This window comes from Notothenia rossii (assembly GCF_949606895.1).
Source record: "Notothenia rossii genome assembly, chromosome: 8".
NCBI classification, from domain to species: Eukaryota; Metazoa; Chordata; class Actinopteri; order Perciformes; family Nototheniidae; genus Notothenia; species Notothenia rossii.
This window is the reverse complement of record NC_136906.1, coordinates 79,992,177-80,004,252: the sequence shown is the minus strand read 5'-3', so window position 1 is coordinate 80,004,252 and position 12,076 is coordinate 79,992,177. Positions and strand designations below refer to the sequence as shown.

The 12,076-nt window shown below is 40.6% G+C and overlaps 1 protein-coding gene across 1 annotated transcript; it reads right to left on the bottom strand.

Annotated features, from left to right (window-relative positions):
• Positions 1 to 739: 739 nt before the first annotated feature.
• On the bottom strand, positions 740 to 4,834 carry LOC307016307 (uncharacterized protein; the record flags this gene model as incomplete). Its single annotated transcript, XM_079645347.1, has 8 exons — positions 740 to 1,320; positions 2,017 to 2,045; positions 2,129 to 2,215; positions 2,292 to 2,328; positions 2,371 to 2,387; positions 2,720 to 2,992; positions 3,126 to 3,449; positions 4,774 to 4,834. 8 exons carry the CDS (start codon positions 4,832 to 4,834, stop codon positions 1,246 to 1,248), a joined length of 903 nt encoding a protein of 300 aa, XP_079501473.1. The 3' UTR covers positions 740 to 1,245.
• Between the last annotated feature and the right edge of the window lie 7,242 nt (positions 4,835 to 12,076).

Genomic DNA, 12,076 nt, shown 5'->3' with positions numbered 1-12,076 from the left:
TAGAAAAAAAAGGAGAAACATATTCCATTAGGACTTAAGCTAATTAAAACATCCTAAGATACTGGAGGCATTTCAGCTTTAGGAATACAAACAGAGTAAAAAGTGAGTATAGTAAATATATTGTATAGACTATTGATCAGATATATAGAGCATGTGCAGCAGTTACAGTAGGCAGTACAGGTATATATATATACTGTAGGTATAAGTACACGCTATGCTAATTATAAGACATTATATGAATCATTCATTGAAAAACGAGATAAAAGCATTTATTAAAGTTATTAAATCGACACTAGGGTGAATGATTTTCCCAGAGAACACAATTAACAAAAACATTTTCTGGATTATTTTACAATTGAGATATTTTATGAATTCAACCCAACACTTGTATGTTTGAACATGTGCAGCAGTTACAGTGAGAAGGGAAGGTATGAGGTGTAAGTACAAGTACTGCTAATATTGAGATGTTATCCAGAGACTGTAGACTATAGATCAGATCCAGTATAACTATGTATGGGGATGTGAGAGCATACTTAAAGGACGTTCAGTCAGAAAGGAATGAATATAATAAGCTGTGTTTCCTATCATATGGAGGTGAGTTTCTGAAGTGTGTCGTCTGTGTGCGGGGGAGGGGCCTAACTCTCTCTCTTTCTCTTTGTGCGGGGGGCGGGGCCTAACTCTCTCTGTGTGCGGGGGGCGGGGCCTAACTCTCTCTCTTTCTCTGTGTGCGGGGGGCGGGGCCTAACTCTCTGTGTGCGGGGCCTAACTCTCTCTCTCTGTGCGGGGGGCGGGGCCTAACAGACACGCTGCAGCGGCATGCACACAGATTTTTAAGAGTAATAGTACCATTAAAAACGAAGTGTTAAGAGAGTGAAATGTTGCTTTACGAATTTCAAAAATTGGTGCTGTCCCCTTGATTCCAATTTCAGATTCCTGTATTTGCCTAACTGAATTATTTTATAGAGAGAAAACATTTTGACTAAAAGTTGACTAAAATGTAATGATTTTTCATCGACTAAAACTGGACTAAAACTATGAAGGATAGAAAGGACTAAAATGAATAACCATTTTCGTCTAAAGACTAAGACTAAATCAAAAACAGCTGCCAAAATGAACACTGCTCAGGTGTTCTCAGTCATCAGAAATGTTCCAATGATCTCATGGTTCTCCTGTTTTCTCCTGTAACATATGAGGAGGTGATGTTTGACAGCATGGACTCTGAGGGGAGTTGATGTTGTTGATCAGTCACACAGAGGCAGAAGCCCCTCCATCGTTTACATAGTTCACCTCATCTTCATCTTCATCTTCATCATTCTGCTCCTGTCAGCATGGAACAGAGACATGGTAAAAACACAGAGCAGAGCTGGAAAGTAACTAAGTACATTTACTCAGTTTTCTACTTCAGTACATATTTGAAGGACTTGACTTGACTATCATCAGTTAATGCTACTTTACACTTTAACTGCTCCTTGTTTTGGAGCTTCATGTTGAACTTTTTACTCGTCTACATCCATTCATCTTTATTACACATTCTTGATTTAACATCTTTTATATTCCTGTTTTTTATTTTGTATTTATTTCATTCTTAAATGGAGCAGAAATCTCCATCTATGATGTATTACATGACAAATATAACTAGTTCAGCTACCCAGTAGTATGCAAGTCATTTTAATAAACCATTCATTGCAAATGGAAGTGATACACATTAAAACATCACTTATTATAATCACATATTATATTATTACATTCTGCATCATCACTACTTTCAATGTAGGTATATTTGTATTATTAATCATATTTATATATTAGAGTATTTTTACATTGTAGTATTGCTACTTTTACAATTACAATATCTCAGTACTTCCTTTAGTGCCTTGCTCAAGGGACCCACAGAGATACTTCATTTCAACACAACATGCACACTTTACTCCTTTGTTGAATCTTCTGCCTGTCTTATAATCACAGTTCAATTAAAATAATAAATATAACAAGCTATTATTTTATATTTAAACTCACCAGGTTTTTTTTCATCTGTTTTTCGCCCCCTGAAAAAAACAAACAGACAAACATGTTGACTTCAGCTTCCACGGTTTCCTTTGTCTTTTCTCTTGAATCTATGAACCCTCACCTTTAGCTCTGGTCCAGATGTGGACTGTAACCACGGTGATGATGAGAGCTGCTAACCCCACAGACACCAGGATGACCCACCACACAGCTGGAGAGAGAGAAGTCCCAAGAGTGAAATATAGAGGTTTTTAGCTGTTAATGTATTTCTTCTGTTCAGTCTCTACCTGCTCCTTCTGGATGTTTGCAGTCTGCTCCTGTTCCTTTGTGGTTTTCAGATGTCCATTCATGAATTGGTGGTGTTCCAGTTGTTGTAGCATCACCTTCAGGAATAAAACAACATCATGCAAAAAAATGTAGTTAAAAAAAAGAAGTTTTATTCATAAACCAAATGAGAAAATGATAAAAAAAACTCAAATCCCCAAAAAGCATTATCTGTGATTAAATGTGTGAGAAGTGATTTGAAACAACTCATTATATTCTAACCTGGTTTCTCAATTAAGAGCTTCTCTTTTGATCAGAACCATCTGTCTCTTCACATTTCAGAAACTCATTCAATCCCTGATAAATGTGAGATGTTGTAAATGTGTTGTTTCAGTATATTCTAATAACAAGACTGTTAGAAGAGATTTTAAAAAGCTTAACATGTTCTCACCTGAGGACTGAGCGCTGAAGGGAAACTGATGAACTTCTCCTGTGTAACCATGAGTTACATTACAAGTAAACAACTCAGACCTTGGTGTGTAACTAAAGAGAGAAGTGTTACATGTCACAGAGGCAGAGCAGAGAGACTGTGATGTCTTTATCTCTCTGTGATCTTTAACCACATCTCGACCCTGAAGCAGCCACTTCACTGAGTGTGAACACCCTCCATATGGCACCACAGAGCAGTCTAACGTCACCTCATCATTGTCCTGATGTCCAGTCACTGAAGATGGAGATATTGAGAGAGAAAGACAACAAGAGTAACATTAACTTCATCACTGAAATCATTATTATTATAATGTTTCAGTATATTGCTCTATAGAGACAGTTTGAAACATCATGATGTAAATACTCACTGGAAACAACAGACAGAAGAACAAAAGAGTCTGGACCTTGTTGTTCTCCTGATCTGAACTGTGTGCAGACGTAAACACCAGCATCCTCCTCTGTGACCTTCTTTATAACCAGAGAACAATTCTCTGTAACTCTCAGTCTGTCTGATTTAGCTTTGGCTTCTTTGTGAATCTGTCCGTCTTCAAACAGCGTCACTCTACTTCCTGAACCACTGAAGAGCCAGGTAGTTCTCTCACACTTATCCTGATCATGTATCACATCGTCAAAAGGCAAAGTGACTTCATCTCCAGCTCTGACAATGGGGTAGTAATGTTTCCCATCTGCAGCTGTTGGGTAAAAATCAGATATAAATATAGTCGTCATAAATGCTGACAGAATAATGATGTATTATATAAAAAGGTAAAGAGTTAGAGTTCTGGTTGATCTGTTTAATGAATCTTTGAACGACACATTCAAACCAGAGTTAATTACAGATCCACATCACTAACTGAAGTGTTCATAGTGAGTGTGACGATCACTTTAAAGAATATTGCTATGTGGGCTTTAGTGAGCAAGAGTTCACTAAAGTCACCACGTTACAAACACAACTCATCACTCTCAGTTAAAGGAACAGTACGTAGTAAAGTACCGTTAGTGATATTAAAGCTGTTTTATTTCATGTACTTGGTAAATGGTGAATGGACTGTATTTATAAAGAGCTTCATCCAGTCTCTCACCCCCTCAAAGAGCTTTACATACAACAAGTCACCCATTCAGTTCATACAGAGCAATGTGCCCCTTGCTCACTGAAGGGGTTAGAGACATTTCCCTTTCATCATTATGCTTTGAATGTTTGTCTTATTACTAAAAGGCTTTAGAGGAAACTCTTAACTATTTATTTTAGTGAGTCACACTACGCTTTAAAAGATGTTAGTTTAAGTCTCACTGATTTGCTGTCAGATATCACGTGCATGTCTGTATGTCTGTATGTCTTTATAAAACGGACAAGTCAAATCAAGCAATCTGATTGGTTCTTAGCCGTGATATACTGAGCGTATACCATGGGTAGAATTTTAGTTACTTTTCACAACAAGTCAGTATCCCTCCGTGTCTGAGAAAAACTGTAAACAGTTGGGCCGAAAAGCAAACTGCTTTGCGTCGGGCCGAACCACGCCCCTTAGCTGTGATATAGTGAGCAAATACCACGGCCTGTCGTGAGCTATTGCTTAAATATATGGCATGACGTTGGTTCACAGCTGAGGGTGTGATGAGACAGGAAGCGGTAGAGTCTTTTGACCGTGTTCTTTTTGTTCTTTTTTGATACGGAGAACTTTGAGTTACTTTGAAGCGAGGAAGTTTGTCTTCATGTTTGTATGCAGCCTTGATCAAAGAATAAACCTGATGTGATTCAACGCTACAACGATCTCTGCAAAGTTAGTTATGAAGCAAAGAGAGGCGCGTCATAACCCACACCCCGATAGAGGAAAGTGGATATTAAATGTAGAAACAGATTCAAACTCCACGACAGAAGGTATCATTCACACACCGTTCCCCATTGGGAGAGACTTGGGGTTCAGCATCTTGCCCAAGAATACATCGATTTCAATTGAGAGACGCCCTCACTAGCTTTCACTAACAGTCGTAAACAGTGTGTGTTCTCTGCATCCTCACCTGGAAAGTGGAGCAGCAGCATCAGGAATGAAGACATCATGATCCTTCTGAATTCAGACATCGTGCTTCTCTCTCGGTCTCTGGCTCTCGACTGTCAGAGTCTCTCCCCGGCTGCTTCTTTAACAAGAACTCAGTACCGATGGTAACAGCAGATAAGCGACAGAAGAGGGGAAGTTGAACGTGGGAAGATGTTTTCTGGTTCCTCATTTCACCTCCAGTGTTTTTTTCAGAGAACTGAAGGAGAAGTGTTTCGATGAGAATGAGGTTAACACCTGCAGCTCTGAAGGCATGACACCATATAGAAAACCACAGGCACGTGTTCAGCTGAGCAACAGAGGAATAATTCAGGCCGATATGAGACGGATCAGTTTGAGCTGACATCCAGTCACTGTGGAGGACCGAGCCAAACTTACATTGAGACACAATCTGGAGGTTTATTTAAAGATGACTGCATTCCCAGGCCCTGTGTGGCTCAACACCAAGTGCAGTATGTGGAAAAGATTTGCCACTGTTTCCATCTTTGCTGAATCTGTTAATCTTATTGAAAAATACAGCATGCCCTTGTCACCCTAGAGCAGCGGTGTCAAACTAAAGGCCCGGGGGCCAAATCCGGCCCACGACTATATTTCATGTGGCCCCGCAAGAGCTTGCAAAGAATATAATACGTTTATTATACGGTTGAATGCCGCTTTACAGAAGCACGTAGTCCATAAACTACATGTCCCACAATGCATCTAATTTTGTGACATGCGCACTGAAGAGACTTGCTTTTTTCTGCCTCAGACTTCTGCTTTTCAGACGTAGTTAATTATTAAGTTATTACCCTATCCAATAATAACCCAATGCAGAGGCAATAATGTAATATAATACATTATTTTATATATATGATATATTTATTTATGTATTTATATATAGTCTTAAAGTTTTGAACTGGCTTTTAATCCTAGTTGAACATAACATTTTGATATTTGTATGTGTTTTTATATGTTTCTAGTTATTGTGCTTTGTATTATTGTTTTATTATTTTACTCCTATTGAGTTATTTTATATGTGTTCCCTGTACAGCACTTTGGTCAACTAAGGTTGTTTTAAATATATTTGATATAAATAAATAAAGATTGAGATTGAAAGTTACGACCGGCCCTTTGAGTGCAACCATAATGCTGATGTGGCCCACGATGAAACTGAGTTTGACCCCCCCGCCCTAGAGGACTCGATACAAAGGACAAACTGGCACAAATCCACGGCTCCACGTCTTCTACCTTCTTCTGGCCATCGCATTTTTGGCGAGACGTTGGAAGTAAAACGAGGTGAATGTAAAAGGGGACATTCAATATATATATGAATGCTGTGTTGTTTACATTCTTATTGGCTGGTTTCTCTGAGTTATAGCTCAACATGATTTAAGGGGCGAGCAGAAAAGAAGCACAAACATCTGTGTATAAAGTTTAGACACATTAAAGAGGCCCTATTGTGCTTTTTGGGGGGTTTCCCTCTCCTGTAGCTTGTTATATACCACACTGCCCCCCCCCCCCCCCCCCCCCCCGCCTGAAACACCTCCATTAGACTCCTTTGTTTACTCACTGAACACAGTTACATCACTATGTTACACTCACCACTCACGCTCCTATTGGCTAGCGCTCCAACACATTGTGATAGGCTAAGGGGCGGGACATCTCTAAGCGGTTGACCAATCACAACAGAGCCGGCCAGCTAACCAATCAGAGCAGACTGGGCTCTGGTTTCAGACAGAGGGTGAAAAGAGGTGCTGCAAAATAAAGAGCTTTTTGAACATTGAAGCATGAGGTGTCTTACAAACGTCTGTGAGTACGTCTTTGTTATTGGGCTTTATGTTGATCCCAACATACAGAAAATGTGTTTAGCTAAACTTTTCCACTCTGGGTGAGACACTGAGGTGGAACAAGTACTCAGATATTTTTTGGGGTAAAAGTAGAATTAGTTAATTGTGAAAAAAATGTATTTAAAGGTCACCTTATCTCTTTTTATCCTGATCCATTTCTATAAAAAACCTGTCTGAAAATGAGCTGATCAGATTTTGGCCACTTTATGATGTCATAACGATGTTTTGGCTTGTGTAACGATTAGCCAATCAGCAACCAAGGTAACCCCCCCCCCCCCACTTATCACCTGAATCTCCTCCTAGAGCACCATTGAGTTCTTTTTAACCAAATCTCTCTCAGAGGGGCGTGGGGAGGGGCTCCTTATTTTCATCTAAAGTAACAGACTAGCCTCATCCCAATACCCCTCCTCGACTCCTCCTTTCCCTCACTCGCGTCCCTTCCTTGCATCTTAGCTCCGCCTCCGTAAGATGCGAGCGAGAGACACGAGGAGGTGACGTGAGGACAGAGGAGTCCTCAGGTATTAATTGGGATGTCCTCGTTCACTCAAACGTCACTCTTAGACGACGTCTGTTAATGATGACATCATGTGCACAGCTGTATCCCCTCTCATCGGGCTTAACTGAATAACCCTTTAGAACCGGACCATTTGTTGTTAAATATTTATTTAAATGAATGAATCTTTCTCTTGTTAGTCAAGGAATTCAATGTATGATGGGTGGTCCTGCTTTTGTGTTCCGTTTTGGTGTAAAATGTAGCATACATTTAAATACAAATATAAGTATAGTAATGTGAAGCCTTTTAGAAATGAATTGCACATAATAATTCCCACGGAGCTGTGAGCACTTATACATTTATGTGACGCTTTCCACTCATCTTCCAGTTGTGGGTTTTCCTCTGTTGAAATGGACCAGCTGTGAAGGTGGGGGCGGGGCTTTTATACGCGAGTAGTGAAAACACTTCCGCGTAGTCTGCTCGCGTGCCCCTCCTCCCTCACCCCTCCTCGACTCCTCCTTGTGCATCTCAGCTATTGGGACGTCCTTCAAAATGGCGTGTCTTGATCGATTTCCGGGTCAAGTCCCGGAGGAGGGGAAGAGAGGAGTCGAGGAGGGGTATTGGGATGAGGCTAGAGAATCAACACTTTTGAAAAAGGGCTGAAACAGAGGGGATTATGGGTAATGCTGCAATGATCTGTTTGGTATTTCGAGCCAAACACTTCAGAGACATGATTTTTCTGAGTTAAAGAAACAAACCAGACCAACAGTGTCTGAAATAAAACCTGCATGTTCTGCCGGGGTTAAAAAATAACCTCTCTGACACCTCAAACCGTCTGACACTGAGCGGAGGAGGTTTGAGAGATAATGGAGAAGAGAGAACACTTCATCAGCTTCCAGACAAGTCTTTTAGTCCGAGGTGAGTCCTGCACAGTTTTCTATCTCATGTATGCTTACCCCTTGAGGTCACAAGGAAGTCAGAAAGGTAAAGTCTGAGTCACTTTGGTCATGCCTGAGACCATATCTGTGTCTGAGGTCAGATGCCAGGGTCAGATTCAAGTCACTGAGTTAGAGAATAACTTAACACCTTCTTCCTGCAGAGAGTTTCACTTCTCATCCTGCATCCATGTTCAGGATATCAACATGTTTGAGGTTGAAGGTGCAACAGAGCACATGTCTGACCTCTAGCAGCAGCTTCACTGGGATCTAAACCTTAATCTGTAAGTAACACTTCAATGTTCAAGTTGCAGAGTTAATGTCAAAATCACTGAGGTCACGTCTAGTCTTTAAGTTGATTTGTAAAAAAGTGATATAACATACATGAAGCACTTCAAAGTCCATTGCAGATTATGCAGAAATATTCCCATCATCACTTCACACAGGTCCAATGTAACTTGAAAACACATTGCATATATCCTTTGTATTATTTAACACATTTAAAAAGGTGCTTGGCACTTCCTCATCGCCTCAAAGTCGGCCATATTTACTGAAAAGGGGGCGTGGCTGTACTGGAGTCCATTTCATATCATGTGGAACACTGTGTCACGATTCTTATGTCATGTCACGGTTTGAGTTTTTGTGTGTTTAGTTTTGGGGTTATCTTGCTGTTCTGTCCTCCTGTCGTTAGTTTCCCTGGTGTGTCTGATTGTCTGATTGTGTTCGCCTGTTGCCCTTGTGTTTCTCCTCCCCTGCCCGGCTGTTTCTCGTCTCGTGATTACCCCTCCCTGTATTTAGTCTTGTCTCTTCCTGTGTTCGGTGTCGGGTCATTGTTTGTCTTACCTTTCCTGTCACCCTCCATGTTTGACTGTCGGTTTTGTTTGGAAGCTCATGCTACAGATTTCTCGATGTTAAGTTCTTTCTTGTTTGCTTATCGTCTACAGCTTTTTGGTAAATAAAGCTCGCCTTTTGTTATTTTACCTTTTTTGTCTTTTTAAAACTGCTTTTGAGTCCTAAAATTCCCGGATCCTGACACACTGTGATTGGTTAAAGACATCCAATCAAATCAGTGTGTGCATTTGGGTGACTGCAATCATAGAAATAGACATAATAGATGGATATTAAAGGGTTAACTTGTGCACATATGGACAAAGTATGTAGTATTGTATAGTATTTGCCATATTATATTGCACTGTACTCAGCTTTTTACATATTTTTTGTCTAAATATTGTCTTTATTTGGAATTTGTTACAATATTCTTTAAGATAGTTTTTAGAATAGCTCTTATAATAGTACAATTTGTGCTCCTTTCTTATAACGTACGCTTATTTTGCTGTCTTTGTGCACCTTTTATACCAAAGATACTCCTTGTATGTGTAAATACTTGTTTCTGATTCTGAAAATCATCCATGTTTTCCTGATGGACTTCAAAGACTAAATGTCTCAGTGTTTTGTGTCTGAAGCTGTTGGTCGGTCAGGTCAGTGAACGCACCGCGGGCCTCATTTGGCTGATGCCTGATCAATATTTTCATGATGCGCACTGATCGGTGTATCAGCTCTGAGCAGCTTGGCAGGCTCCTCTCATCGGGGCTTCATTATCTCTTCTCCCCGCTGATTTGCATCGTGGACAGAAACGTATGAATTCATTTGTGCCCTCGCTCTGAATCCCTGCAGCCAACTTGGAAATTATGACGCCTACTCTGATTAAGTAAAGAGAAAATACTGACATGAAAGTAAGAGTCATTATGGGAATATATTCAGCTTATTGACTATTCATGGGATCTGCCTGCAAACAAGGAGGTTGTTTCCAGCGCGGTGTCTTTTCTAGATTAACGGGTTTAAATCAGTCAAAAATCTTTGCTTTTCGATGAATTAAATTACAGTGTGAAACATGTCATTTACAAAAATGTATACACTATTATTTTAATTTGTTTTAAATATGGCAGACCACATTTGAAAAAGGACATATCCTGCTGAAGTGCAGGTATCAGTATGTAGTGTCTCTACTTTAAAGAGTCCTCTCCTGCTGATGTTCAGGTGTATATCAGTATGTAGTGTCTCTACTTTAAAGAGTCCTCTCCTGCTGATGTTCAGGTGTATATCAGTATGTAGTGTCTCTACTTTAAAGAGTCCTCTCCTGCTGATGTTCAGGTGTGTATCAGTATGTAGTGTCTCTACTTTAAAGAGTCCTCTCCTGCTGATGTTCAGGTGTATATCAGTATGTAGTGTCTCTACTTTAAAGAGTCCTCTCCTGCTGATGTTCAGGTGTATATCAGTATTTAGTGTCTCTACTTTAAAGAGTCCTCTCCTGCTGATGTTCAGGTGTATATCAGTGTGTAGTGTCTCTACTTTAAAGAGTCCTCTCCTGCTGATGTTCAGGTGTATATCAGTATGTAGTGTCTCTACTTTAAAGAGTCCTCTCCTGCTGATGTTCAGATGTATATCAGTGTGTAGTGTCTCTACTTTAAAGAGTCCTCTCCTGCTGATGTTCAGGTGTATATCAGTATTTAGTGTGTGTCCATTCTTTAATGTCAGTCTGCTCTGATTGGTTAGCTGGCCGGCTCTGTTGTGATTGGTCAACCAGCTTAGAGATGTCCCGCCCCTTAGCCTATCACGTACAATGTGTGTGTCACTCAGTGCAGTGGAACTCCCTCTTGTGGGAAGTTTAGGATTTTAGCCTTAGCCTTTGCAGATCATTTGCATGGGGCCTGGCTTTGGGCAGCCTAGCTTTAGAGCGAACAGTTAGAGATAATTTCTTGTAGTTTTTGGTCCTTACATCTCCTTTTCCAAGTGGCCTGAGGTGAGGAGAAGGTCGCTGGGTGGAGGTTCAGTGCTGTAATAATGCAGCTTCTAACCGAGCGTGAGATGTCACACAGATGGAGCTCCAGAGGAGAGAGGCTCTGTTAGTCTCTGCGTCTGTCAGCATGCATCAGTGTGTGTGTGTGTGTGTGTGTGTGTGTGTGTGTGTGTACATTGCATCCATTATCTGAGGCAGTGTTGCTGGGAGAAGCGCAATGTCTCATAGGACAAAGTGGCGAATGCTTCCTAATCGAGCTGCACGATATAACGTTTCAGCATCCACAAATACTGCTGCAGGATGACATATATTTGTAGTCAGACCCGGCTGTTAGCGTCTACCTGGTTCCTTCCACAAATAGCCTATTCGATTTTGGGTTATTGAAGCAGACAAACATGTTTAATGTATGATACTTACACGTTTAATTCACCAGGGTAATCTCCACACATGAACACCACTTTATGATTTTTGAAGTAAAAAGCTAGCGTTAGGAACAACAGCACAGTCACATGACTTCACGTCACCACCGCTAAGCTAAAGGAGGCTAATGTTGGGCTATAAAGGAACTACAGCACGGTCACATGACTTCACGTCACCACCGCTAAGCTAAAGGAGGCTAATGTTGGGCTATAAAGGAACTACAGCACGGTCACATGACTTCACGTCACCACCGCTAAGCTAAAGGAGGCTAATGTTGGGCTATAAAGGAACTACAGCACGGTCACATGACTTCACGTCACCACCGCTAAGCTAAAGGAGGCTAATGCTGGACTATAAAGGAACTTTAGAAAGGTGTAACCTTTAAAAGGGTTAAATGCAGTTTGTGGAAAACAGAACTACCTAAGAACAGTCACAGTTTTCTGTACATTAGATAAGTGTCAACGTGTTTTTATTCTTATTCTGATATAATTTGCTTCAACAGATGCTGCATAAGAAGCATAATAAGAGTCTTTGTGTGTGAATGATCCTGAAAAAGATTTTAAAAAGGTTCAAATCAGAGGAAAACACTCTCACCTCCTCACCAAAACTGACTCATAAACATTTTTTTTAATTGCTGCTTTCAATTTTTGAACCCTGCACCGCGAGCACCCGTCGTCCTCATTATGAGGAGAGGTGAATTGTGGGTAAAATCTGCGGGTGGTTGGACAGCATGCTGTGAGTACTGATGTATCAGAAGACAAAAGAGAGGACAGACGTGACGGAGAAACAAGAGGAGA